A 27,764-nucleotide genomic window follows, 5' to 3' on the forward strand; every position below is an offset into this window, starting at 1 on the left:
CCAGGGCTGCATAGTGAGACGTGTCTTGAAAAACTAGGTGGACAGACAGACCTACTGACCCACCTACCCTATGGGAACAATAGTTAAAAATTTCCACTGTCCAAAGGCAATTATTGGTAATTATGTAGTAAGTACATCAATACTCCAAAAACAGATTTTTCTCAACTTTGTAAGAAGAAATTTTGTGACTAAACAATTTAAAAAAACCTGTTAATATATTACTAGAGTTAACTGTGGTTATGTAGTTATTATATAACCCAAGCTAGATTATAACAATTCACAAAATTTCCAGTATTTACTTTTTTACAATGAACTGGAGTGTAACTAGCATGGAAGTAAGGAAACAAGTGCAGATGTGTGAGTAGATTATATCTTAAACATATCTGTAGGTGGCTGGCGAGATGGCTCAGCAGTTAAGAGCACCGACTGCTGTGAAGGTCCTGAGTTCAAATCCCAGCAACCACATGGTGGCTCACAACCATCAGTAATGAGATCTGATGCCCTCTTCTGCAGTGTCTGAAGACAGCTACAGTGAACTTACATATAATAAATAAATCTTTAAAAACAAAAACATGTCTGTATTTTTGAGACTGCACAGAAAATTTTCTATAAAACTTTCTGAAGTATAACACAGTACCAAATTTTCATAAACTACAATGTGTAGAACATTTTAAGGTTTATCATAAGTTTATTACAATTTAATATACAAAATACATAAGATAAAAATAAGAAAATTCATTTCATATATTCTCATCGATCTCAAAAGCCCTGAAGTTTGCTGAAATAGAAAAATAAAGCAGTAAATTATTGCTCATTTCTTAATACTCAGTTGTAGTTATGTTTAGAGACAGGTCAATTAATACATTTACATTATTGCAAATTCAAGAGGAAACACTAAAAATGTATCTCGTGGCCAGCTTGTTCCCCTAAAGAGAGATCTTTATTAAAGTAGTCTGATCAAAAAAGGAAGGATTGCTCCAAGCCAATGCTCAGAAAAACAAGCATAAGAAACGGAAGCTGAGTGTGATGTGTCACATTTCAGAGACTGGGGTAAGACTGCAAGTTCAGGCACGCCTGTGCTACCCTCAGAAATACAAGGGTGGGAATATAGCCAGTTGGTAAAATTCTCACCTAGTACGTCCAAGTCCCTGAGTTCAATCTGTAGCAGTGTGGGGTGGGGGTTATGCTTTAAAATTACATACTCCAAAAACTCGGTGTAGTGGCATATGCCTATGATCCAGCTACATAGTGAGACCCGGTCTCCAAAAACAAAGTAGTGTAGGAGCTGGAGAGGGAGTTTAAAACCCTGATGTTCTTGCAAAGGACCAGAGTTCAGTTCCCAGCATCCACATCAGGCAGTGCACAATGGCCTGTGACCCCAGATCCAGGAGCACCAACGCCGCTTCTGGCACCACTCTCACCTGCTGGCCATTTTGTTCTAAGACCTTTGGACCCCATCACTACACACCCAGCTTCTCTACTCAGCTGCTAGTTTACTTCTGCTCTGAGAAACAGCCATGTGGAGGACAGGGCTGACCTACTGCTGGGAGAATATGAATACCTCATGTGGTATCTCTGTGGGAATGAGACTACTACACAGCCAGCCAGAGAATCCACTGAAAAAAGTCCTTATCAACAGAAACGTGGCAACCAAGATCTTAACATGGCTACTGTTATGCCTAACGCATTCCCAGTAAGCCAATGCAGACATACAAGAAAAATTAAAACATAACTACCAAATGTTACTTTCAGCAACATAAAACCAAGAGAAAGCCCCTGCTGTGTTTGGGGAGCATGCTTACCTGTCTTCTACTGTTTTACTGGAAGGGTAAAAAACTTTGAATGCAAATCCACTTCTTGGAAAGGAGCCCTTTGAAGACAAAAATATCCATAAGTGACTATCTGTCTTGTATAAAGTAATCCCTATTTCTAGAATCACACCTGCCTACCTACCCTCCTTCCTTCCTTTCCTTTTTCTCAAGAAAGGATTTGACTGTATAGCCTTGGCTAACTTGGAACTAGCTCTGTAGATCAGGCTGGCCTCTGCCTTCCAAGTGCTGGGATTAAAGGTGTGTGGCAGCATAAGTCATGCAGAATCACGTTTCCTAGTTATAACTTAGAATTACAAGATGTGACAATAAAATAGAGCAGACGCTAGAGTATTCTTTACAGAGAAGGTTACTATAAACTGTCACAATCTAGTAATTTTTTAAGTTGACATCCGCCAATAAACGTCACTGGAAAGGCTTTGGCATGGTTCTACTCGGTGTGGAAGCAAGTGGTATTGTAAAATACTAAACATGCATAGAAGACAGACTCCTGTTCAAGGATGCTTCCCTGCCATTCCCGTGAGCAAGGGCTGACAGAATCCCAGTGCATCCCAGTACTACATGTGACTGTCTATGACGAAGCGCTAAGGTTACACAGAGGCCCTGCTTTTCATTCAGACTTCCAGATACTGAAGCAGCCTCAACATTCTAGAGCAGTTTCAAGGTTCTAGATAAAAAATCAAATAGTAAGTCACAATGAAATATCCTTCATCACACTTGGATTCTGGACATTTGGGCAGTTTCTACAAGTCACAATTCTCCAAAGATAAGCAACCATAAAGAAACAGTTATAGGACCTGAAAGCAGTTCCCAAAGAGGAATTACACAGTATGTGACTTTACCACTTTGCAAAGGAAAAATTCCCATTTGGTTTTATAGTTTGGTATGCTTGTTACTTAAATACCTTATGATTATATCACATACTGAGAGTTTAAAAATCTTTGTATAACAAATTATATCAGTATCTATATATTTGATCGAAACAATGATTTCGCTATAGAAATGTTCTATAGGGTGCAAAGAGGTTCAATAGATAAGGAACTTGCTGCTGAGCCACCTTTGGGACCCACACCTTTGGGACCCCCAAAAGAGACAGCTTTTAAAATTAGAGAAAAATAAAACTGCGTTATCCTCTTGACTGCCCACAACATCCTTACAGGGTTTATGCAGAGGCAATCGGTGTTGGTCACGGTGAACGGGTCGTACTTGTCTGCAATGACCAGCAGGTCGGGCACCGGGTACACTCTCAACGTGTAATCATATGCCCAGTGGACGGGGCATACGTAAAGAGGGAGAGGAGCCAGATGTCCCTGAGATAAGATGGTCTTTACGAACTACAATAGAACACAAAACAAAGTAAACCAGCTCATCTGTGAGGGGAAAAAGCGAAGCGAGTAGTGTCACATGGTTGGTTTCCATGACGACCTGGAATATTTACAAGTCAAGGAAGCCTCGAATCACCAACCATCAATAAACATTCTCTTAGAATGAAATTATCACATATTTAAGGGGGGAAAAGTCTGTTTTCATTTACTGTAATACTGCCCCCCCTTTGTCATTATTTTGAGTCAGCTGTATAAATAATAAACTCTATTACCTCAGCTAAAAAAAAAAAAAATCACATAGGTGTGGTTGCCTGTACTACCACCAATCAGGGGCTGAGGCAGGAGTATTGCCATCGATTTGAGGACACCCTGAGATACAGTGTGAGATCTTGCCCCCCCCCATTTTTTTTAAATTAATAACAACTTGATAGTGCTAGACATGATAGTACATGCCTGCTGCCCAAAAAAGGCTAAGACAAGAGATTGTTTGAGCCTATGAATTTGGGTAGCCTGTAAGACCCATCTCTTTAAAAAGATAAAATAAAACAAACAAAAAAACTTCTTTAAAAATTATTTATTGGAGCCGGGTGTGGTGGCGCACGCCTTTAATTCCAGCACTCCGGAGGCAGAGGCAGGCGGATTTCTGAGTTCGAGGCCAGCCTGGTCTACAGAGTGAGTTCCAGCCAGGGCTATACAAAGAAACCCTGTCTCGAAAAACCAAAAAAAAAAAAAAAATATATATATATATATATTTTATATATATATATATATATATATATATATATATATATATATATATATATATATATATATATATATATATTGGGGGCTGGTGAGATGGCTCAGTGGGTAAGAGCACTGATTGCTCTTCCAAAGGTCCTGAGTTCAAATCCCAGCAACTACATGGTGGCTCACAACCACCTGTAATGAGATCTGACGCCCTCTTCTGGTGTATCTGAAGATAACTACAGTGTACTTATGTATAATAATAAATAAATCTTTGGGCCAGAGGGAGCAGGGACTGAGCGAGCAGAGGTCCTAAAATTCAATTTCCAACAACCACGTGAAAGCTTACAACCATCTGTACAGCTACAGTGTACTCATATACATAAAATAAATAAATCTTTTTTAAAATTATTTATTTATTTTATATATGTGTATACGTTGTTGCTCTCTTCAGACACCCCAGAAGAGGGCGTCAGATCTCATTACAGATGGCTGTGAGCCACCATATGGTTTCTGGGAATTGAACTCAGGACCTCAGGAAGAGCAGTCAGTGCTCTAACCGCTGAGCCATCTCTGCAGCCCCCACAAAAAAACCCTTTTTTTAACAAAGAATAAAAGTGATTTACTTCACTTTCATGACATCTGTAACAACTGTAAATTTGGGAACTTAGAATTTACAAGATAAACACTGCATGTCCTCCTGATGTGGACACACCATACAAAATATGTAATAAGCATGAGAAATATGAACACCTTATAAAAATTATACACATATTCAGAAGTAAAACCTAAGAGTTCTAAGGGAAAATGGGAAGTTTAAACAAAGTCCCTGCTTGGTCTGGCCTTCAGTTGCTCTCTGTGTTCTTCAGTAGAAAGCCACTAGTCCTGATATAGACAAAACCCAATCACTACCTTAAACCACAAGGACACATCAAAACAGAAGCACAATGGAGCATAACAATGTTCATAACATGGAACATTTAAGATAATTCAATAAAGCCAAAAAAAAAAAAAAAACCACAAAAACCCCACAAGAGCCGAAGAGATGGCTCAGTGGTGAGGCAAGCATGCTGCTGTATCTATCATGAGGCCAGAGTTCAGACCCCAGCCCCCCTGCTCGGTACATGTGCAGACACATTCACCAAGATATACATAAGTTTAAAACAATATATTTTAAAAGCAGACCACGGGCTGGAGCCCTGGCTCAGTGGTAAATAGCGCTGTGGCTCTTGGACAGAACCTGGGTTTCATTCCCAGCGCCTACATGGAGGCTCACCACTGTCTGCAGCTCCAGTCCTAGGAGATCCAATGCTCTCTTCTAACCTCTGCACGCTAGAGTACATACACACGTGCAGGTAAGATACCCATATACACAGGGTAATGAAATAAATAAAAGACAAAAGGTAGTTTATCAAGTCTACTTACGTGAGTAGGAATATCCAAACTGCTGCTAGGAAAACGGACACAGTTTCTACACATTTTATTCACTAAGTCTTCACGGAAGATAATTATTTCTTGTGTACAATACTGAATTCTGCAACGAAACAGGGGTTGAATATCTGACCTCCTCAGGAAAAAACATTAGATAATTTTAAAGGCAAAGTCTTGGGGCTGAAGAGAGCACTGACTGCTCTTCCTAAGGTCCTGAGTTCAAATCCCAGCAACCACACAGTGGCTCACAACCATCTGTAATGAAATTGGATGCCCTCTTCTGGTGTGTCTGAAAACAGCTATAGAGTACTTACAATCTTTCAAAAAAAAAAAATCAATCAATCAATATAGATAAATGAATGAATGAATGAATAAGGTGCCTTACCAAGGCACCCCCACTGGACTTGTCAATGGTCACTGCAGCAGATTCAGCCAGTCGATCTTATCTGTTCCCCAATCTAGTTTTCTTTACTCTTCCCCATCCCACTCCTACTCTCTCCCTCACCCCCAACTCTCCCTCTGTCTCTGTCTGTCTTTGTCTGTCTGTCTCTGTGTAAGTATGCACATGCACAGTGCTAGGATTTGAAGTCCTTTTTTTCATTAGATATTTTCTTTATTTACATTTCAAATGTTATCCCCTTTCCTCGCCCCCACCCCCACCCCCGTCAGGCAGGGGGAAGAGGCACAATGCAGGACCTAAGACTGGGTCATGCCTTGCATGCTTGGGGCACAGAGACTGGTGTGAGGGAAGCAACGGGGAGAGGAAATCAAAGCAGTACCAGGGCACACCATGCAGGCAGGACATGACTATCACTGCCAGGATTGGGCTGTTAACAACAGCACTAGGGACCCCACCTTTCAAGACAGAAGTGACATGATATGCTTTCTTGTGTAAAGAACAGACTCGGGGTGGGGGTGGGGGTGGGGGATGGGGGGTATTGGGAGGAGAGGGGTTAGAAGCCAGAGACCAGCAGCTAGAGGCTGCTGATCCAGACTAGAGTAGACCTCAGGTCATAGTCATGAAAGGCAACCGAACTCAGCTGTGTGTAGGGGAAACCTCTATGGTCATGGCCCGAGCAACTGCAAAGACAAGGGTGCCATGAAATGAGATGGGGTTGGTCCCAGGACAGGTGAGCGTGGAGCTCGGGTAGAATCCGAGTGCTCACAGATCTACAGGGCATCCGGAGAGAAAGGACACTGGACATCTGGACCCACAAGGATGGGATTCCTGAGGAAGCTGGAGATACCACTGCCAACACAAAGACCACAGAGTCACTGCTGGTTAAGTATCTGAATATAGTTAAATCGTTTTCAAAGCGTGAGGAATCTAAAATCAAATTTACTTTTTAGATCTACTCTTAGCAGTCAAATTTCAGAAATAAATTAGAGTAATTTTAAAATGAACAGAAGTTTAACACAAAATGCTGTTTTTGAGTGACTTACCTGCAAGGATTAGTCGTGAAAACTGAAAACGGAACCCTTTGTCTGAATTCCTGTGTGATGCTTTCAGCGAGTGGCGGCCTAGAAAAACAGCAGGACATAGGATGTATTTATAAACTTTACACAATTCTCTTGACTGTCAAAACAAATGTGAACAAAGCTTACCTTGGTAAAATGGAACCAAATCCAGGATCCTCTGGGCCAGGCACAAACACAAAACGGCTACTGCATAAAATTCAACACCAGCCATTAAGCACATTAAACACAGCAACACGAAACACGCAACCCTGCCAGAAGCCAAAACTAAGTCAGCGCCTCCAACCGAATCCCAGGGGTTTCTGTTTGTCTGTCTTGCTATGTAGTCTAGGCTAGCCTTAAATCTGCAATTCTCTTGCTTCAGTCTCTGCAGGGCCATGATGCCTAGCTACAGTTTTTTTTATTTTATGCATTTTAACACATTGCTAAAAAGTCTCCAGTCCAAATCTTTCTGTTAATAATAGTGTGCTGACCACATGCAAGCAAGCACACACGCATGCACACACGCACGCACTCGATCTTTACAGAGGCTCATGAGGCCGATGATCATACTGAAGGTCCACTTCTGGATAAGCAGTGTCACCAGAAACTACGGATAAAACTGTCACTCTCCCTTCTACATTTTGTTCCCCTATAGATCCAGAAAGTAGCGAAATACATGATGATGTGAGGATTTCACCCTGGGATCAACTTGTTCTCATTCATATTCATTCTCTCTCTCTCCCTCTCTCTCTCCCCCCTCTCTCTCTTCTTTCTAGATTTTATTTATTTGTTTTCTGTATGAGTGCTGTCTGCATGTACACCTGTGTGCCAGAAGAGGGCATCAGATCACACTATAGATGGTTGTGAGCCACCATGTGGTTGCTGGGATTTGAACTTAGGACCTCTGGATGAGCAACCAGTGCTCTTAACCACTGAAACATCTCTCCAGGCCATCGACCTTCCCCTTTCTAAAGGCAATCTCTTTAGAATCACAGATATAAACCTCATGGTTCATTTTTTTAAAAAAACAAAACTATTTTTACCTTTGGTGGATACTTGGATATTCACAAATTATGTCTGCCAAAGATTTTAGGGAATCTGAAAATTATAAAAAATATTTAACCTAATTTGTGATGTCCATAAAGTTACAGTTGATTAACTACAACCCTAGATCTTTAATAAAATTAAAATATTATACATAATTTATCAATAGTTCATGTAAATATAGAAAAACTCAATTTTTTTGTTTTGTTTTGTTTTGTTTTTTTAAGGCAGGGTTTCTCTGTATAGCCCTGGCTGTCCTGTAACTTATTCTGTAGACCAGGCTGGTCAGAAACTCAGAGTTCTGCCTGCCTCTGCCTCCCGAGTGCTGGGATGAAAGCCATGAACCACCACTGCCGGGATTGGAAACACTCTTAGTTAAAAAGATGCTCAATACCTTTCAAAGCCTGGACTTGATTTTTTCCATATGGTGCAGATGAAAAATTACCACACAGAATAAAGCAGGTTGGAGGTGCTGGCGAGTAACCTAGGGAACAAAAGGACGTCACTCTGGGAACTGAGAATTTTGTGTTATCTATCTATCTATCTGTTTGTCTGTCTGTCTGTCTGTCTGTCTATTTGATGATTTTTGAGACAGGACCACACTATGTAGCCCTGTCGTGACTGTAACTCATAGAGATCCACCTGCTTCTGCCTTCTAAGAGATGGAATTAAAGGCAGGTATCAGCATATCTGGCTGGCTTTAACTGTGAAAGCTTTGGCTTGGCTTTGTTGTCTCTTTAAAAACAAGGTCTTCCTATGTTGCTCAGACTGACCTCTGATCACTGCTCAATAAATCCCCTGTCTCAGGTTCCCATGTAACAGGGCCCACAGAGGCACTCCACCACCACCACATGACAAACATCCCTCAGGACAGTTCAAGAAACAAAACAATAATAATCCGTACCAGAAAACATTACATGAAACTTCTCCAACACTTGCACTTGGTCCAACCAAACATCAGACACAATCACAAACATGGCGTCCTTGTTCTCATCTTCCAGCTGTCTCAGCTTTGTATACGTCTTCACTGATGCATTAGAAGGCCCTCCAAAAAAATTAATATTTCCATAGTACGCCCTATGTAATTATAACACAGTTATCCACCATATTCTGTTCATGGAGAAAGTAAAAATATATCAGATATAGCAACCATGCAACAACACAGTATTCCAGAGATGAAACATGTTGCCTGCAAATTATTTAAAACACACACACATGACACCGTCTATGGAGGACTATTCAGTATGCGTGCTTCAAAAGCTGGCCTCAGAGCACGGCAGCCACTTCGACTTTAATCAGGTCAGCTGTGATTAACTCCAAGAGACTGTCAAGAGATCCCTTCACAAGGTCAGGCCTACTGGCAGTCTCCGCCAGTTAATAGAACCCCACTGTGAGTCGGGCCTGGTGGCGCAAGCCTTTAATCCTAGCACTCCAGAGGCAGAGGCAGGCTGATTTCTGAGTTCAAGGCCAGCTTGATCTACAAAGTGAGTTCCAGGACAGCCAGGGCTATATAGAGAAACCCTGTCTCGAAAAGAAAAAAAAAAAGAAACCCACTGCTACACGCTATCCTGCCCCAGCTACACTACACAGTCTAGGGAGGTGCCGGCCATACAGGAGTGAACCGGCTCATACAGGAGTGAACCAGGAAGGAGCAGGAAGTACAGACTCCCTCTTTGCTGTTTTGGGCAAGTCTTGTCCATGCTTGGGTGAGACTTTTAAATGATCCAGCAGTCTTGTGGTCACCTCTGATCCTGTGAGCTCAATAAAACCATTGTCCCACCAGGTAGATGTGAGTAGAACTATTCCTTTGCCCTGCCACTGGTGCCCTACCTGGGGTGAATAGGCCATTTGTTCAAGTCTGCTCAGGAAAGGTTAAAGCAACAGTATACTTGGGTGCCAGAGGGGCATTTACATCTGTCCTCAGTTGTTCCCCTACCGGGCCCCAGGCAGGGGCTTCCTGCAACTCCCCCTTCTGTATGAACAAGAGGGCAGTGTGTTACCGTCTACCTCGCTCGGCTGGAGCCGCGAATGCCTGGCAGCCCCAGTGTTTCACAGTGTGCCGCAGCGCTGCACATTTACAGAGATCTAGACTCCATAAATGACGAGGCCCTAACATTTACATAGATACATAAATAAATATAGATATATAAAGCACTGGCTCATTAAATTCATTTTTCTTTTTTATGCCTTTATATTCTTTTTTGCTTTTCACTTTAAAAATTGTATTTATGAATGTGTGTGTCTGTATGTGAACTTAACGCCACTTTTGGGTATTGGTGTCTGTAAATCTGTGTGCACCCGTTCAGGCCAGAAGAGGGCATCAGATCTGCTAAAGCAAGTGGGTTTCCAATGCTTTTTCTCATCTGACACCTTGTAGTGACTGAGATAAACTATGTTATGTTCACTGCTGCCAATCTACAAATTCCTGAGTCGTTGAAATCAAGCGCTTTAATACCTTGTGGTGCTGGAGGGCTCAGTGGGAGGAAATCCAAAGGCATTGGCGTGAAACACTTGATCTTCAAACCAACCTAAACAAAGCGACCGGGTAACAAGGCATTATGGTCTGCTCAGCTATCCATTTTTGAAAAAGCAAATTCATTGTCACATAAGGCAATGAATTAAACTACAAAAACCACCGATCATACTGAGCTATCGAACTCCAGAGCCACGGACAGTGCATATTTTAGAAGGAAAACGGCATTAAACAAGTGTACCCCACCCCAACTAACTCATATTTTAGGGTGGGGTAGGGCGCTGGCCGGGGGGGGGGGGTTATAGCACTTGCTGAAGAGCAGCGAGAGCAGCTACCAGCTACACAGGGGGGACCTGACTGAGCAGATGAAACCAAGAGTTTTCCAGTTTTATAAGTGCACACCATCAGTGGGTTTCAGGACCCACAGCCTTCTCCACTGTCTAATCTCAAGGCGCTTTCCTCCGCCCTGAACATTTTCTTTTTCTTTTTTCTTTTTAAAGATGTATTTATTTTTATTGATATATGAGTACACTGTAGCTGTCTTCAAACGCACCAGAAGAGGGCGTCAGATCTCATTACAGACGGTTGTGAGCCACCACGTGGTTGCTGGGATTTGAACTCAGGATCTCGGGAAGAGCAGTCAGGGCTCTTAACCTCTGAGCCATCTCTCCAGCCCTGAACATTTTCTAATAGGCTGTTTCTTAAGCATCACCGTCTCACAAGGTGACATCCTCACGGTGAATACCCTCTGGAACGACATCGTAAGGTGTCTTCCCCAAGTGGGAACAGTTTTACTGTCAAGCAAGGACATGAAAAGGGCGCGCACGCTTACCTTCTGCCAGGACGAAGCAGGCCTCGGTGTATAAGCCACTGTGGAACTGGTACAGAGCAGCTGAGGAAGAACTCAAGGATATGCTCGGAACACTAATAGGTCAGTAGACAGTCTGAACCCCAAGGGACTTTTAGCTTTCGGGTTGTTTTAAATTCCTCGTAGTGGGTTGTGGTGGTATTAGGAGGAAGTCTTATTTACTGTAGGGAAAAGTTGAGACATGTAGCCAAGGCTGGCCTTAAAACTCCTAAAACTCCTGCCTCTGCTTCCCACGTGCTAGGATTACAAGTATGCACCACCACGCCTGGCCTTAAAAGGAGATTTAATAATAAACCGCAGTGCTGTGAGCTGCCATGTGGGTGCTGGGAATTTAACCCAGATCCTACAGCAGCCAATGCTCTTAACTGTTGAGCCACCTCTCCAGCCCCATCTCACCCCTTTTGTTGGAGACAGAGTCTTGCTATGCAGACAAGACTGACCTTAAACTTAAGAGATCTCCCTGCCTCTGCCTCCCGAGTGCTGGGATTCAAAGTGTGCACCCCCATGCCTGGACAGAATTTTGTTTGTTTGTTTGTTTGTTTCTTTGTTTGTTTCTTTGTTTGTTTTTTCGAGACAAGGTTTCTCTGTGTAGCTCTGGCTGTCCTGGAACTCACTCTGTAGACCAGGCTGGCCTCGAACTCAGAAATCTGCCTCCCTCTGCCTCCCGAGTGCTGGGATTAAAGGCGTGCGCCACCACGCCTGGCGAATTTTTTTTTTTTAAAGGATATAGCTTTACTAAGGTCCAGTTGTACTGTTCCAGTAGGATCTTCCAGGAAAAACTTCCCCTAAAACAGAATTAAATGAAATATGCTCACATTTGTATTAAAAAATGAATACTATTATAAATTATTAACATACTACCTAGTCTGACAACAGGATACATTAGAGAGAAGTGGACCTGCAGATATGAGTAATTCCTAGTCCACACTTTTCTGCTTATTTACTGGCAACCTCAGACTACTCACTCACTTACCCGAGACTCACTGACACTAAGGAACAACTGCTGCAAACCACAGGGTAGTAAGGAAGGCCCAGGCTGCTTGCCGCTCCGTCTCACCAGATGCCTTTGGCTAAGAGAATAACCAGTACCTCAGGCCACCAGGATGTGGTCAGCAGTTTGCTTATTCAGAAACCCAGAGTCAGTTCAAGCAGAGGTCACTAGGGGTCTACCTGGGGGCTATGCAAACTAACACCTGGACAGTCTTTCCCACCAACACCGCAGAACCCGGACACAGATGACGAGGCCATCGCTGGCTATGTTTTCTGTGAAAATATGTTCCTGTGTTTTCTATGAAAAAGCATTACCGCAGCAACGCATCACCAACTCGAGTCCAAAAATAAAAGGCAAAGCTCGTCAAACTTAACTTACCTCTTTTTTTTTTTTTAAAGATTTATTTATTTATTATATGTAAGTACACTGTAGCTGTCTTCAGACACTCCAGAAGAGGGCGCCAGATCTTGTTACGGATGGTTGTGAGCCACCATGTGGTTGCTGGGATTTGAACTCAGACCTCTGGAAGAGCAGTCAGTGCTCTTAACCGCTGAGCCATCTCTCCAGCCCTTAACTTACCTCTTTCAGCTGGGTTATCATCCCCAGGACGATCACGTCACCAACTTTGCTTGTGCTACCCAGTAAGGTTTCTATAGTTTTAAGCTAAAATAAAACAGAATAAAATCTTAAAAACTAAAAGCATATTCTAATTTTCTTAAAAATAAGTGTTGAGTACATATTATATACAGGTGCCTTAGAGTAGAAAGACTAATCAGCAAGTTTAGAGTTGTCCTCTTTGTGTGTCACCACTGAACATTAATTTTTGTTAGTTTCTGTTTTTTGAAACAGAGTCCAGTGAAGCCAGGCCAGCTTTGGACTGAATACAGCCCTGAAGGTGAGCTTGAATTCTCACTCTCCTGCCTCCAGCTACGTGCTGGGATCACAGGTCCGCAGCACCACACTCCCAAGCAGTAGTCTGAACAATATCCAGAATGACTGTTCCAGTCTCTAACATCCTCAGCATAGTGAATTCTGATCTACCAAGGCGGAGAATCTAATGAACACTGACTAGGAGGGGTCCCTTCAAAATCCATTCAGAGGCTCGGGAAAATGGGGAGGCGCAGACAGAAGAAGCAAGGGCCATCCTAAGAGGGGTCCTGAGTGCTAGAGAAGAAGACAGAGCCACAGACAGACTGAGAGTGGCCAGGCAGACTGCTGGAACTAAAAGGACAGTGCTGTCTGGGAATCACCTTCCAAAACTATGAAAGAGGAAGTTTCCATCTCCTCCATTCAAGTTACAAAACCTCTAGGGCCCATCTGCGTTCACGGTCACTGGATTGCTTCCTGAGTACATGGGTGGGGGTGCGGTGGTATTGAAACCAAGGCTTCTTTAAGCTTTCCTTACAATGGATATGACACACGTTAGTCCAACAGGTCTGTGCTGAACGGTGACCAAGAGAAGGACAGGCAACAAGCAGTATTCTGAGCGAGGCACAAAGGATACTGCGAAGCTGCTCAGAAAGCAGTGCAGGACTTGGTCTGGAGGCCAGAGACTGTAGGTGCTTCCCTGGTTCCAGACACCAAAGACGGAGCGTTAGCTTCTGCGGAAAAGCTACAGAGCCCACGACAGTAGGCATGGCCGGCATGGACTCTCCAGTAGCTGTCATGTAGCTGTGCCTACAATCCCAGCATTGAAGCATTGAGAGGCAGAGGTGTGTGTGTGTGTGTGTGTGTGTGTGTGTGTGTGTGTGTGTGTGTGTCTGTCTGTTTGGGCCAACTTGTCTATATAGCAAGTTCTAGGCCAGCCAGGGTATATATTGAGATCTTGCCTCAAGCAAAAATGGAAAAAAAAAGTTTATTTATTGTTTCTGAATGAATTAAAAGTAGCCAAGCAGGCAAGATGACTCACTGGAGAAAGCATTGCCAGGTCCCACCCACATGTTGGAACTGTGTCACATCACATGAGTACACACTACAGTAAGCATACAAAAGAGCAGCACTGAACATTATTACACTTGTATTAGTAGATACACCCCTCATTAATTAAGACAAGGTCCAAACCTGGAACTTGCTCCCACTTTCTTCAAGGTGTGAGCCTATCACCGGAGGAGTGAACAATTCATGTCTGTGTGTCCTCTGAAACAAAGAGATCCTTATGAATTACTGAATTAGACATTTAAAAGAAAGATTCATTATTACACAGGAGACAAACACTGCCCTAAGCTCTTACAGTTGCTTATTCTCAACACATTTGAAAACCAGTATTAATAAAACAGCATGCAAAAATCCCTGGCAATCCCTCCACTGCAAACCCAGGGCCCAGCTCCAACTTGGCAACTCTGTCTACCACTGAGCTAAATCCCCAACCCCTACAGCAACTTTTCAAAAAAGAAGCATTTAAAAACTCAGCACAGAAGCTAGTGAGAGAGAAAAGCCACCATACAACGGCTCTGTGGAGGTGCCTGTCCACCAGGCCAGACAGATCATTTAACAAGACCCAAATGATAGAACACGGTAAGGAAGAGGGTGAGGCAAGACACTCAGGCCAAGAAACTGGGGTGTCCAAAGGAAGGAGGCTATGAATAAAGGAGTATACAGGAAGCTCGATATTAGTTAATTCTCTCATCTAACCCTGCAACCCTGCCTGCAAAAAGGAACTTAAGGGAGGAAGGGTTTTGCTAGGATCACGGTTGAGAGCCACAGTCCATACAAACCATAAAGAAGTACAGAAGGAATGCCGGGCTCAGCGTTAAGTCTGCTTTCTTTTTTTGCTTTGTAATTGGTTCAGTGGCCGGTGCTGTCCACACTGGAGTGAGTAGGGTGGTAAATCCCCTCATGGCCCCAGAAGTGCCCTCGCAAACACACTCAGCAGTATTCTTAAGCATGTCTTGCTCCAGTCAGACTCACAATCAAAAGTAACCACCAAGGCAAGCCACTCGGAAAGCACCCAGTCTTGTCAAGACTAGCTACCACCCTATACTAAGTTAGTGTGAGTGTGCACAAGGTGGACTGTTAGCTGAGGCACCGCATCCATTCAGGAACTGTCCGCCCCCTCCCATCACTCATGAACTCTGGCAGGCGGATGCCCCTTCCCCCCTCTGAAGACAGCCCAGGCCTGAAAGATGAAAACAGAGATATGGACTGACACGAGGGTGAGCAAGTGAGAGAGGTTCAAACCTTCTGCCAGGACCACGAGACAAGAGGACTCTTTCTGACTGTTGCCATGGCTACTAGTGGCCATTTCTATCACTCCATAAGGAGAACTTGTTTGAAAGGATAATACTTTTTGCAAGAGGTGCAGTAGAACTTAAACCTGGCAACACACCAGGGTCACCATGGCTCCTTTCTTTTTGTCTCCGATGCAGGTGGTGACAGGGTTTAATAAAAGGATTTAAAAAAAGAAAGCGGAGATATAGAAAAGTCAGATGCTTTATGATGGTCTCTGAATGAGCACCTGGATCCAGCCAGGCTTAAAACCACAGCCCTCTAGTCTTCCTGGTAATACAGGCCAAACTAATATATTCCTTCTTTGGTTTTAGTCACTTGGAGTTTTTCACAATCTTAAACTGAAAAAAACGCTTACCGGAAGAGCTGGGGATGTGGCTCAGCTTGCAGAGTGCTTGCTGGCACGCACACAGCTCTGGGTTCCATCCCTCGCACCATAGGACTGCTGGCCAAGGTGGTACATGCCAGTAATCCCAGCACTCCAGAGGCAGAGCGGGAGGGTCATAAGTTCAAGGTCACCCTACACAGTGAGTTTGGGGCTAGCCCAAGAAGCAAGAGACCCTCTCTGAAAATAAATCTAAAGTGGAATAATGACAGACTTAAATTGTTACAATGAAAATATGAAGGCTGGAGAGATGGCTCAGTGGTTAAGAGTGCCGACCGTTCTTCTGAAGGTCATGAGTTCAAATCTCAGCAACCACATGATGGCTCACAACCATCCATAATGAGATCTGATGCCCTCTTCTGTGTGTCTGACGACAGCTACAGCAAGCAAACGGGGCTGAAGCAAGAAGAAAAAAATGTCTGAAGACAGCTACAGTGTACTTACTTACATATAATAAATAAATAAATAAATCTTTAAAAAAAAAAAGAAAGAAAAGAAAATGTGAGTGGTCTTCTATCTCACAACTGAAGAACACAAAAGGCGGGGCTGAGTGACTCACTGAAAACACTGTAGACCGAAATCTATGAGGAGGGCCTGGGAATGGTTATACATGCCTTGAATATCAGTACTCAGTACCGGGGCAGGAAGATCTGGAATTGGTCCGTGTGAACTTAAGGCCAACAGTACTTACACGAGCAACAGCACATCTCAGACATGAGAGGGAGAGAAAGAGCGACTGACAGCTGATAACATCTCTGTAAAGAACATGGAGGCAAATGTTGCAGAGTAAAAAACAAACAGGAACCTGTGGTAGGCAGAGAGGGGTGCACGGATGAAGGCAAGGCAGGAGGGTTTGAGTAAGTTACATACGAAGGTACACACCGCTCAGTGGCCTTGATAAGGAACACACTGCATCCAACTGGAGACCGAGAGAGGCTGCACATGGCACGACACTTCATGGTCATGGGTTGGCAGCAGGATGAATACTGTGAAAATGGCTGTACTACCAAACAACAACCTGTGCATTCAATACAATCCCCATCAAAATTCCAGTGGCATTCTGGATAGAAACAGAAACAAACCAACCAAAATAAAACCTACAATTCTTAAGAAAGCACAAAAGCCCTGAATAGCAAAAGCAATCCTGAGCAAGAACAATACCTGATTTCAAGCTATGCTACAGAGACATAGTAACAAAATCTGTATGGTGCTGGGACAAAAACAGACATGTCAACCACGGACCAGAACCCAGGACCCAGAAATCAATCCATGAGGTCACAGCCACCAAATTTTCAAAAGGTGCCAGAAATACACCTTGGAGAAATGAGAGCCTGACAACCAAATGGTGCTGGGAACCCAGGCATCCACACACAGAATGAAACCTGCTTTGTCCGTCTCATCCTGTACAAGAGGTCAGTTCACAAGGAGTCAAAGACCTTAATCTAAGAAATGGGCCTTTGAAACTACTAAGAGGAAACAGAAAAAAAAACACTTCAAGACATAGATAGAGTCGACACTTTCTGAATAGGATGCCAATAGTTGAAGTTACAATAACCACACCCAAGAAATCAGACTGTGTCAAAATAAAAGGCGTGGGAGATGGCCGGTGGTAAGTAGCTGCACAGGAAAGGGGACCCGAGTTCAGATGCCCAGTGCCTACCTGAAAAGCTCAGTATGGCCGTGCACACCAATAACCCCAATGCCGAGGAAATGGGGGAAATGGTCACAGGGGGTCCACGGAGACATGCTGGCCACTACCCCAGATGACAAGCAAGCTCCAGGTTTAGTGAGAGACAACAGGGAATAAGAGTCTGAGAGAGAAGGACAACGGGTGTTCTCCTCTTGGCTTTGCATATAAATGCACAAGTACACACCCTCTGCTTGTCCACATACTCAGATGAACACACAAACAAACAAAAACCACATTCAAAAATGACCAACATCCACCAGGCGGTGGGAGCCCACATCTTTAATCCCAGCACTCAGGAGGCAGAGGCAGGCAGATCTCTATGAGATAGAAGCCAGCCTGGTCGACAGAGTTAAGTTCCAAGACAGCCAGGGCTACACAGAGAAACCCTGTTTCAAAAAAAAAACAAAAATCAAAACAAAACAGAATCCATAAAAGAAATGCAAATCAAGGGCTGGCAAGATGTCTCAGGGGGTAAAGGCACCCGCCGCTCAAGCCAGGCAGCCTGGGTTCAATCCCATGGAAAGGTGGAAGGGACAACTCGCTCCAAAGAGTTGTCCTATAGCCTCCACAAAAGGGCCACGGCACGTGTGGTCCTCAAACACCATATACACGCATATAGCAATAAATAAAAATTTAGAAAGAAGAACTATCAATAAAAACTACACTGAAGTTGTATCTCAGCCCAGGCAGGTTAGCTATCAAGAAACGGAAGGAGAGATGACCTCATGGTTAAGAATGCTTCCTGCTCTTCCAGAGGACCAGAGTTCATTCCCAGTACTCAGGTAGGTACTGAGGTTTGGTTTTGTTATGTACTATAATGCTAACACTGGCCCCCAAGATCTGCCTGCTCCCAGGGACAAGGAGATTCTCATATAGACCCAAGTGATGCTATGCAATTTTGCCCCAAGTTATCCCTGATTGGTGAATAAAGACGCCTAGAGCCTATAGCTGGGCAGAAGAGAAATAGGCAGAGCTTTGGTTCCCAGGCTTGGGGTCTGAGCAGAGACCACGAAGAGAAAAAGGGAGAAGGTGGAGAGAGAAGAAGATGCCATGGGGTAGGTAAGTCATGAAAACATGGCCATGAGGACGGACCAATTGGAGTGGCCCAGAGGGAACATAGCAAGTCATAACTCAGAGTTATTGATGGGGAAGTAGACTCTAACAGCTTAGAGGGGAGATATCTGCCCAGCTCTACTGCTTTAAGGCTTACTATAAATATAAAAGTTGTGTGTCTTTTTTCTGGAAACTGAATGATCAAAGGCGGAGTAAAGAACCCCGATTGAGATGAAATATTTACTACAATGCACAGGTGGCTTACAGCTTCCCCCAACACCTGCGCCAGAGGATCTGACACCCTGTCCTGGCATGTGGCAGACACCCACAGAGAGACACACACATACCCAAATAAAAATTTTTTTTAAAAAAGAAAACCAATTTTAGTGATAATGCCAGCTAGGAGGAGAGGATGCACAGACCTTCCTTATGCATTGTGGGCAAGACTCTCACTCCAGCCACGGAGGGAATCGGCGTGGAGGCTTGACAAAAAGAAAGCCAGAACAGGCTGGCTGTGACTCAGTGTGAAATCAGGCTGCACTTGATCCATAGACAGACAGACAGACAGTCAGACAGACAGGACATACACACATCATGTGACCATGCTGCATGAGGCCTGGTATACACTGGAAGGCAGCAAAGCCAGCAGACACACACAATGGAATATTATTCAGCCACAAAGAACAAACTCATTTTCAGGAGCGTGGACAGAGCTGGAGAGCATCCCGCGCCAAATAAACCAGCTCGGAAGGGACGAATCACTCACTGAGTGTTCACTCTCACACTCAGAAAGACATGAAAGTAGACAGGGGATCATGAAGGAGAAGATAAGAGAGTGATTGACAGAAGAGAAACGTAATCAAAGCACATGTCATAATGAAACCCAACATTTTGCACAATAATAACAAAGAAAAGCTTCAAAATGATAGAGGGCTTGAGAGGGGTCTTCCAGAACCGGGGATTTCATAGCGGGGGTTTCTGGAGTCCGAAGGACAGCCAACAGGATAAGCAAAGTGACAGCAACAAAAGAAGGAACAGTTTCCGTCTGCCTCCAGCCGAACAGGAGCAAAGTACAGGTGAGGCCAAAAGCATCCGATGGGAGAACTCAGCCACCAGGCCTAACTCCACCCCACAGCAGCAGCCATCCGCGAAAAAGATGCCCACGCAAAGCCGGGCCAGGGTCAGAGCTGCAGCTCAGGGTGACCGTGCATGACAGAAGCTGCTGAGAACAGGCATCAGACCGCCTGCGCTCCCGCCACACGCCACCATCTCACAGCCCCGGTTCTTCATCCACTGCAGATGCCTCCTAAGCCCTCCTCAGCCCTTCTCCAGATGGCTGCCCTCTGCCCCTGATCTGCATTATTTTGACACAGGGCCTCATTAAGTTGCCCAGGCTACTACCTAACTCACTCTACAGTTTGCATAGACTTTGAACTTGTTATCCTCCTGTTTTAGCCTCCCATGTGGCCGGCACTGTAGGCGACTCACTCCCACACTACCTACCCTCGCTTGTCCACTATTCCCTGTACAGAGTCCTTTTCCCCTGGCCGTGTTCTTGTTCACACTTACCATACACGGCCACAAGGACCATATGCTATGCCGGGGTGTCCCTCACCCCCTCCCTGGTTCTCCTATTGAATCCACTGTCTGTGTATCTTTTATAGCACATAACAAAATACTCCCTTGCTTGGAGGGAATATAGTGGCCTTTGGACAGATTAGACAGACTGAGTCTGAATCCTGTCCCAAATCTCTACGTGTGACCTCTGGGAAAGTCATGAAACCGCTCTAGCCTTCAGGATCCTCACTTGTAAAGCAGGGGTCCAGCATTCATGAATCTGTTCGTGCTAGTGGACTACTGAGGTAAATAATGCATGCAAAATGCCCAACAATGCCTGGCACCTCAACAGCAAGGATTAAGTTCTGGCCACGCTCTTTCATTTCATTAAAGGGAATGGTACTTTGTACCTCTGTGCTCTCAATAGGGTGTCAGTTGCAGAGCCCGTGAGCAGTCTACAGAATGGCTGGCTGGCTTTTTCTTTCTTTCTTTCTTTCTTTCTTTCTTTCTTTCTTTCTTTCTTTCTTTCTTTCTTTCTTTCTTTCTCTCTCTCTCTCTCTCTCTCCCTCCCTCCCTCCCTCCCCCCCCCTCTCTCTCTCTCTCTCTCTCTCTTTCTTTCTTTCTTTCTTTCTTTTTCAGACAGGGTCCTACTCCTGCCTCTGTGATCTCAGGTATTGGGATAATGGATAGGAGACACCAAACCCAGCCTTGAATGACCAACTTTAATATACAAAAATGAATCCTTTAAATACCCTTGAGATTTCCCAAAGCTCTTTTTCCTCCCCAATTTGCTGATGTTCTCCCATTCCCAACTTACCTGGTGTAAAATGGTATAGCGTTCAAGATACAGCTCGGCTTTGTCTCTTGCTGTTCCAAATAAGGTTGGTGCAGCATGATTAGTCATGGATAGACTAGAAAAAAAGGAATGCCATTAAAAAAACTATATATGTGTGTGTGTATATATATAAAACACAAAGGTCAGCCAATTGAAATTAACTTTTTAATCAATAAATAAAAAGTGCATAAGTACACTTGTTGCTCTTATAGAGGTCCTGAGTTCAGTTCCCGGGACTCATATGGTAGCTACAAACAGCCTGTAACTCCAACTCCAGGGGATCCAGCACCCTCTTCTGAACTCCAGGAACACCAGGCACGCACACAGTATACACTCACACTCATACACATAAAATAAATCTTAAAAATCATCTTCTATTGATAAATGATACATGGTATACTTACGGAAGAAATTTTTTCCTTTCTGAATTATATATAAAACGTGGAATATCAAAAGCTCCAATGATATTGAAAACGTGCTCTCTGAAAAACAACCCATAAAACACAGTTCTGATCTTTAATAAAACTCAAATATTATAAGCATAATTCACATTATCTTTTGCATATAATACCTTGCATATTATTTTCCCCAAGCCATGTATCACTTTTTCTATTGTGTCACAAATAACAAGAGGATAAAATGTTTAGCTTGACATTCTACGTTTAAGAAAGACAAAGGAGCCAGGAGTCATGGTGCCTCCCACCCTCCACCATCACCTCCCCCCCACAAACCCCCCCCCCACTCCCACATTCCCTGCACTAGAAAGGCAGAAACAGGAAAATCAAAACCCCAAGGCCAGCCTATCCTGTCTCAAACAACCAATCAGTCAACTATACTTTTGATGTTCAATTTAATTCATCCATAGCACACAGACCATTAAATCAGACTGACTGGAAACACATTACGTTGGTAATATACAAATATTATAATCTCACTAGAAAAAAATGATGAAGACAAATCATTTAATAATGAGATTTATAACGCGGGCTGTCACTCAAAATGAAACAAGCAACAACAACTTCTAGTGGAGAACTGTTGATCACTAGTTGTTTTCCCATGAAAATGAGCACTTAGTAACCCCTCCACAGACGTCCTTTTCACCCACGTACATAGTCTCATCCATAGACTGACTGCACTCTTGCACAGCTGCCTCCACGACAGATCGTTCGATCATGTTCGAGGACACTGAAAAAGGAAGTTCAAAATTAAAATGTAAAACAGACCTGAAGACTCAGGTATGGGAGCTCCCACCAAGAAGTCCAGCACTCGGAATTGGGAGGCAGGAGAATCAGGAGTTCAAGGCTATCCTGGGCTACATAGGGAATCTGAGGCCAACTTGAGCTACATGAAACCTTGTCCCAAATCAAGGCATAAAAATTAGTTCTTTGGTTGGATATAGTAGCACGCAGCAGTAATCCCACCCACCACGTTCTAAGCTAGCCTGGGTTATAGAGCTACATTCTATTCAAAACAAACAAAACAAAAATAACAAACAGAAAGATGGCCCAGTATATAAAAGTACCTGATCTACTCTTTTTTTTTAAGATAGGGTTTCAATATGTGGCCTCAGCTGGCTTCAAACTCTTAGACCAGGCTGGCCTCAAACTCACAGAGATCTACCTGCTTCTGCCTCTGCCTCTGCTAGAATTAAAGGTGTGCACCACCACACCAGGCAAAAACAAGCGTCGTTATTTGTACAGCACTTCTGAAAATAACACACAAAGGAGCTTTGCAATAGTTTAAGTATCTCATACAAAACCATTTGACACCAGAAGAGTTTTGGTTTTTAGACTCTTTGAAGATTTTAGAATAACTGTATTCTATACATAAATGAGATTTCTTGGGGATGGGACCTTAAGTCCAAATATGAAATTCCTTTTCTAAACGATTGATTGATTGATTGATTGTTCATGAGTATTTATGTGCACCAGCATAAATTTATATGCCCAGCATGCGTGAAGGAGCCCACAGAAGCCAGAGGCAAACATGGTATCCCTTAGAACTGAGTTCAGGAGGTTGTGAGCCGCCAGCAGGTGGGTGCTGAGAACTGAGTCTGGGTCCTCTGCAAGGACAGTAACTGCTCATAAACACCGAGCCACCTCTCCAGCTCCAGGAAAGTCTTTTCTGTGCCTTTTGATGGGCTTTTTAAACAGGGTCTCCGTATATAGTTCAGGCTGGCCTCCCGAGTGACAGAAGTGCAAACGCTCGCCGAACGCCTGGCTTTTTTATGATTTATGTACCCCCCACACAGCCTTCAGGAAGGACTTGTCTGCAACACTGTGACCCGTCATACGAGGTCAGGCGAGGCGTTTTCTACGTGGGACGCTCTTTGACACCCAAGATTTGGGAGCATTTCTGACTCTGGATTTTCAGCTTTAGGTTAAACAGGTTCTCTCCTTCTACCATGTGGGCCTGAAGATCAAACTCGTGTCACCAGAATTCTGTGGCAAGTGCTTTCACCTGCTGAGCTATGTCACTGGCCCTGATCTGATCTGAAAATAGTTTCTGTATACAGAAACTATTAGGTCAGAAAAATCATAAAGGCCATGTGTCAATACCTTATTTTCCCATTGTCAAATACAGTCATAATACCTTAATATAGAATAATGAGTCTCTGCTTTCTAAAGATTATTTAGTGACATAAACTTGGTTAGCTTCAGTGAGGTTGGAGGAATGTAACTTACTGGAAACCACTGTGATTCACTGTAACGGTAGAAAGAACATATAAATGACAGCTTTCTTTCGCTGCAGACTTGGTAAATGTACCACACCGTCTTTACAAACTTTATTCCATTAGTCAGGTGCTTCATAGCACTCAGATCAATATGCCTGCTTTTTCTGCGTGTTTGTTTTCGGTTTATTGAGATGGTCTCAATGTGGAGCCCTGGCTGGCCCGGAACGCACTATGTAGACCAGGTTAGTCTCAAACTCAGAGATCTGCCGCCTCTGCCTCCCCGGTGCCAAAATTAGGGTAGGCTACCACACCAGCAATATACGCAGTTCTTATTGATAGGGAGAGCAACTTTTGAGTATCAGCCTAAGAACACAGCTAAACAGGCTAGAAAGCAACACAAACTCAGGTGTGGTGTAGCCTTAGTCACTGTCTTCAGGCAAAATATGCCATTTGAAATTAATATACGATAATTAATAATAATCATGATTTCCTAAATGTTCATTGTAAAGGAATTTATAAAGAGTGTGTGTAAAATCCCACCTTTACAAGTGAATGGAGAACTAGTTCTCCTCTGTATCATGGACCACATGAATTTTTTTTAAAGATTTATTTATTTTATGTATATGAGTACACTGTAGCTGTACAGATGACTGTGAGCCTTCATGTGGTTGTTGGAGATTTAATTTTTAGGACATCTGCTTGCTCCGGTCAACTCTGCTCGCTCAGTCCCTGCTTGCTCTGGCCCAAAGCTTCATTTATTATTATATATAAGTACACTGTAGCTGACTTCTGACACACCAAAAGAGGGCGTCAGATCTCATTACAGATGGTTGGGAGCCACCATGTGTTTGCTGGGATTTGAACTCAGGACCGGAAAAGCAGTCAATGCTCTTACCCACTGAGCCATCTCAACAGCCCGGACCACATGAATTTTAACATCACTGAAGATGCTAGCTAGCATCCATCCCACATGTCAGATTGGGCTAAAACTCCTATTCTGTTGGCGGTAGAAACATTGGTTCGCTTCTCCTTGTTAGGCAGTGCCTGTGGTGGTAGCTGATGAAGAATTTAACTGGCAGAGCAGGAGATTTAGGCCTTCTTACTTTCCTCTTATTCCCTCAAACACTTAAGACTATCTAACTTGATAAGACAGTCACAGGTTTAGAGAGCAAAACAAGACACCATGAGGGATCAGATCAGGGCCAATGGCACAGCTCAGCCGGTGAAAGCACTTGCCACAGAATTCTGGTGACACGAGCTTGGTCTTCAGACCCACATGGTAGAAGGAGAGAACCTGCTGCAAAGCTGTCCTCTGACCTCCACATACGGACACAGAGCACACGTGTATACACACATGCAAAATAACAATAGCAATAACAGTAATCATATACAAGAACAGCAACATAACTCTTTAAAGGGCAAGATCAAGTGCAACAGTTAAGTATAGAAAAGATGCGGCGGTAACTCCACCTGTCCAGGCAGGAGCCTGGGAACCAAGGACCAGGATATCCTGAGGTCCCAACTGAACCAACCCTTTGGGAAAAGACACTACTGTGCGACTCTCGGAACTCTGCACTGTGCTAATAATGGAGCCTCGGTATCCTTTTAAATGTAAATCAGAGGACACAAAGCTATAACAATTTAAGCATCATCAGGAAATGTTACTTACAGGGCTGCTTTTCAACTGCATCGATGATCTTTCCTAGGTTCTCCTCTAGCTCCAATTCAGTGACAGACTGGAGAGCTTCAGTCAGATACTTGGTGGCTTCACTAGTGACAGAAAGAAAAGATGAGACCAAGAATTTCTCGGGGGCGGAGGGTGGGGTAGGGGGAAACTTTTACTTAAATCTTATACAACTCAAGCTTTATAAAAAGCTAACATAACAGAAAACTCATATCTCCCTCTAAAACCTCAAGTAGCCCTCTAAAGTATCAAGGCTTGAAACAGTTCATTAAAAAAATAAGTGAACAGGTAAAATAACAACAAACCCCTGCAGCAGGTCTTGGTAAAACACCTTTTTAAAAAAAATCTAAATTGGGCTGGAGAGATGGCTCAGTGGCTAAGAGCACAGACTGCTCTTCTGAAGGTCCTGAGTTCAAATCCCAGCAACCACATGGTGGCTAACAGCCATCCGCAATGAGATCTGATGCCCTCTTCTGGTGTGTCTGAAGACAACTACAGTGTACTTAGATATAATAATAAATAAATCGTTTTTAAAAAAATCTAAATGAGATGGGTACACTGGACATGTGAGATGACCCTGTCCTGACTGGAGTGTATGAGACTCAAAGCCGAAACTCTGAGTTAAGTTTTTGTTTGATTTTCTAGACAGAGTTTCTCTGCATAGCCCTGGCTGTCCTGGAACTCACAGAGATTCACCTGCCTCTGCCTCCAGAGTGCTGGGATTAAAGTTGTGCTGGATAGCTGGCCCACAGTGAATGCAGGCATGAGTGCCATTGAGTCTCTAAATCAGAGGGTAATCTACTACACAGCACTAGATAACACACTGTCTTCCCACAGGAAAAGTCCCATGGCGTTTAATTCCACACACGGTGCTTTGAGGCTAAAAGACTTGAGTGTATATCTCAATGAATCAATTAATGAGCTTCCAACAGCTTTATAATAGTACATTTTAAGGGAAAGGAAAGGAAAAGCTATTGCTCAATTAATCCTCTCTCCAAATGTCAGGAATTAACCAAATTAAATTCATCACTTTCTCCCTGGGTAGACCCAGGTTGACCCTTGGACACTCCTGGGCAAAACGTAAAGCTAAAAGGTTCATAAAGTTCACAGTTACGAAAACAAAACATTCACACTCTGACTCAGAAAGCTATACGGATCTCAGCAGGTACTTAAACGGAAAGTGTATTATAAAATGTAAATTGTAATATGAGATTTCTTGGATATGTTCATTTTTAAAGACTGAAAAGACACACTACAGCCAGGAAAACCTCCTTTGGGGGCAAATTGTAAACTAGGAAATCTAAAAAAGCCAAACTAAAAACACGTTTAAAATCTATCCAAATTTTACTTCTCCAGGCAATAATGAAAATTCCACACAGAGACGGGTTTGGAAGACTCATACTCTACAATATAAATCGCCAACAGACACGCATATGGATTCACCCATGTCTCTCCTTCTCTGACACGTCTCTCTGTAACTTCCAGAAGTAACACTGTAATGATTCCCATTCTGCAGAGGCGGGGACCTCCGTTGATCAGAAGCCAGCACGCCCCCAACTTCCCCGCTCAGTTCGGCGTCAGCGCGCAGCTCCGCCCAGCCTGGAAGTAACATTCGCACCCGGCGCCAGGATCGCGGAAACCCAGGTAGGCTCTGCAGCCTCAAATGCACCGGAGAGACATCGCCTCTTATGACAGAATGTTCTAGATAGGGCATTGCGGCGGGTCAGGTTACCTCGAGACTCACCTCCTGAGCAGCAAGCCCCGCAGCTTGAAAGCTGAGACCGTGCGGCTCCGCAGCCGCTCCGGCGCCATGTTCGCGATTTGGCGCCACCGCCGACGCCCCGCCCCCTCCTGGAATAGACACACCCCTTGTCCCGCCCTTATATTCTTGGGCTGGTGAAATGGATTTTTTTGGCCTTACTAACTGCAGGGCCTCTGGGAATCTCAGACCCTGCCTAGGGAGTGAAGTAGGAGTGGTCAGAGTGGGAACAAGCTTCCTTTATCCCAAAAGCATTTTCTGAACACTCAGCTTCCCGGACACTCAGCTACCCTCTTCTACTCTGACTCTACCCAAGCTTCCTGCACCCAGAGTCTTCCCTTCCAGGGCTATGAGAGTTGTAGAGCCGTTGTTTCCCGGTTCTACACATGCTCAGGAAATACTGTGTTTTCACCGTTTTCGATCACTCCCATCCGACCAGTTTTAGTTGAGGGCCTCTCCACGATCCGCTGTCATCATTTAGCAGTCCCACTTTTTTCATGACATACCTTCTTTTTTTTTTTTTTTACTGGTGGAGTAACAAACCCAAGATTATAAATGGTTGGTATGAGGTGAATTGCCAGTGCGGTGGAGCTGCTCTTGAATCGTTATTCTCAGTCCTACAAGTAGACTCAGTAGAGCACATCTTAAAATGTTCCCTCTTGCTGAGTGTGATGGCACATGCCTTTAATCCAAGAACTCAGAAGGCAGAGGCAGGGGGATCTCTGTAAACACCTGGGCAACTTGTTCTAGAGAATGA

The 27,764-nt window shown here is 43.8% G+C and overlaps 2 protein-coding genes across 6 annotated transcripts in view; one reads left to right on the plus strand and one right to left on the minus strand.

Annotated features, from left to right (window-relative positions):
* Positions 1-668: 668 nt before the first annotated feature.
* Pole2 (polymerase (DNA directed), epsilon 2 (p59 subunit)) lies at positions 669-27,101 on the minus strand. 4 transcript variants are annotated; one of them, XM_011244018.2, is made up of 19 exons: positions 26,981-27,083; positions 25,234-25,334; positions 22,000-22,075; positions 21,295-21,372; positions 20,873-20,966; positions 14,207-14,281; positions 12,725-12,808; positions 11,883-11,939; positions 11,119-11,167; positions 10,269-10,341; positions 8,718-8,890; positions 8,208-8,297; positions 7,813-7,867; positions 6,917-6,976; positions 6,755-6,832; positions 5,306-5,414; positions 2,987-3,163; positions 1,803-1,870; positions 669-778 (listed from the first exon to the last, which is right to left on the minus strand). In XM_011244018.2, exons 3-19 carry the CDS (start codon positions 22,062-22,064, stop codon positions 760-762), a joined length of 1,404 nt encoding a protein of 467 aa, XP_011242320.1. In that variant the 5' UTR covers positions 22,065-22,075; positions 25,234-25,334; positions 26,981-27,083; the 3' UTR covers positions 669-759. The 4 variants fall into 4 exon arrangements, with proteins under 4 accessions (XP_011242320.1, XP_006515662.1, NP_035263.1 ...); NM_011133.2 differs by having other exon boundaries at positions 675-778; positions 26,993-27,086; XM_006515598.4 differs by lacking the exons at positions 669-778; positions 1,803-1,870; positions 2,987-3,163; positions 5,306-5,414 and adding an exon at positions 5,934-6,560 and having other exon boundaries at positions 26,993-27,101.
* Klhdc1 (kelch domain containing 1) overlaps positions 26,625-27,764 on the plus strand; it is a 56,918-nt gene continuing 55,778 nt past the window's right edge. For both annotated transcript variants that reach the window (XM_011244119.3, XM_011244121.3), the window contains exon 1: positions 26,625-26,892. The gene's annotated coding sequence lies outside the window, so the exon portion shown is untranslated. The remainder of the gene's footprint in view (positions 26,893-27,764) is intronic.

The sequence above is a fragment of the Mus musculus genome, chromosome 12 (assembly GCF_000001635.26).
Source record: "Mus musculus strain C57BL/6J chromosome 12, GRCm38.p6 C57BL/6J".
Classification (NCBI taxonomy): Eukaryota; Metazoa; Chordata; class Mammalia; order Rodentia; family Muridae; genus Mus; species Mus musculus.

Excerpts from the sequence above, each read along its gene's own strand:
- Pole2 (NM_011133.2), bottom strand. The coding sequence starts at position 27,060 with ATGGCGCCGGAGCGGCTGCGGAGCCGCACGGTCTCAGCTTTCAAGCTG. Across the intron at positions 11,940-12,724 it reads TGATAACCCAGCTGAAAGAG|GGGAAGTTTTTCCTGGAAGA; the intron begins GTAAGTTAAGGG and ends ATTCTGTTTTAG. Across the intron at positions 1,871-2,986 it reads ATTGCCTCTGCATAAACCCT|GGCTCCTTTCCAAGAAGTGG; the intron begins GTAAGGATGTTG and ends TTGTCTTCAAAG.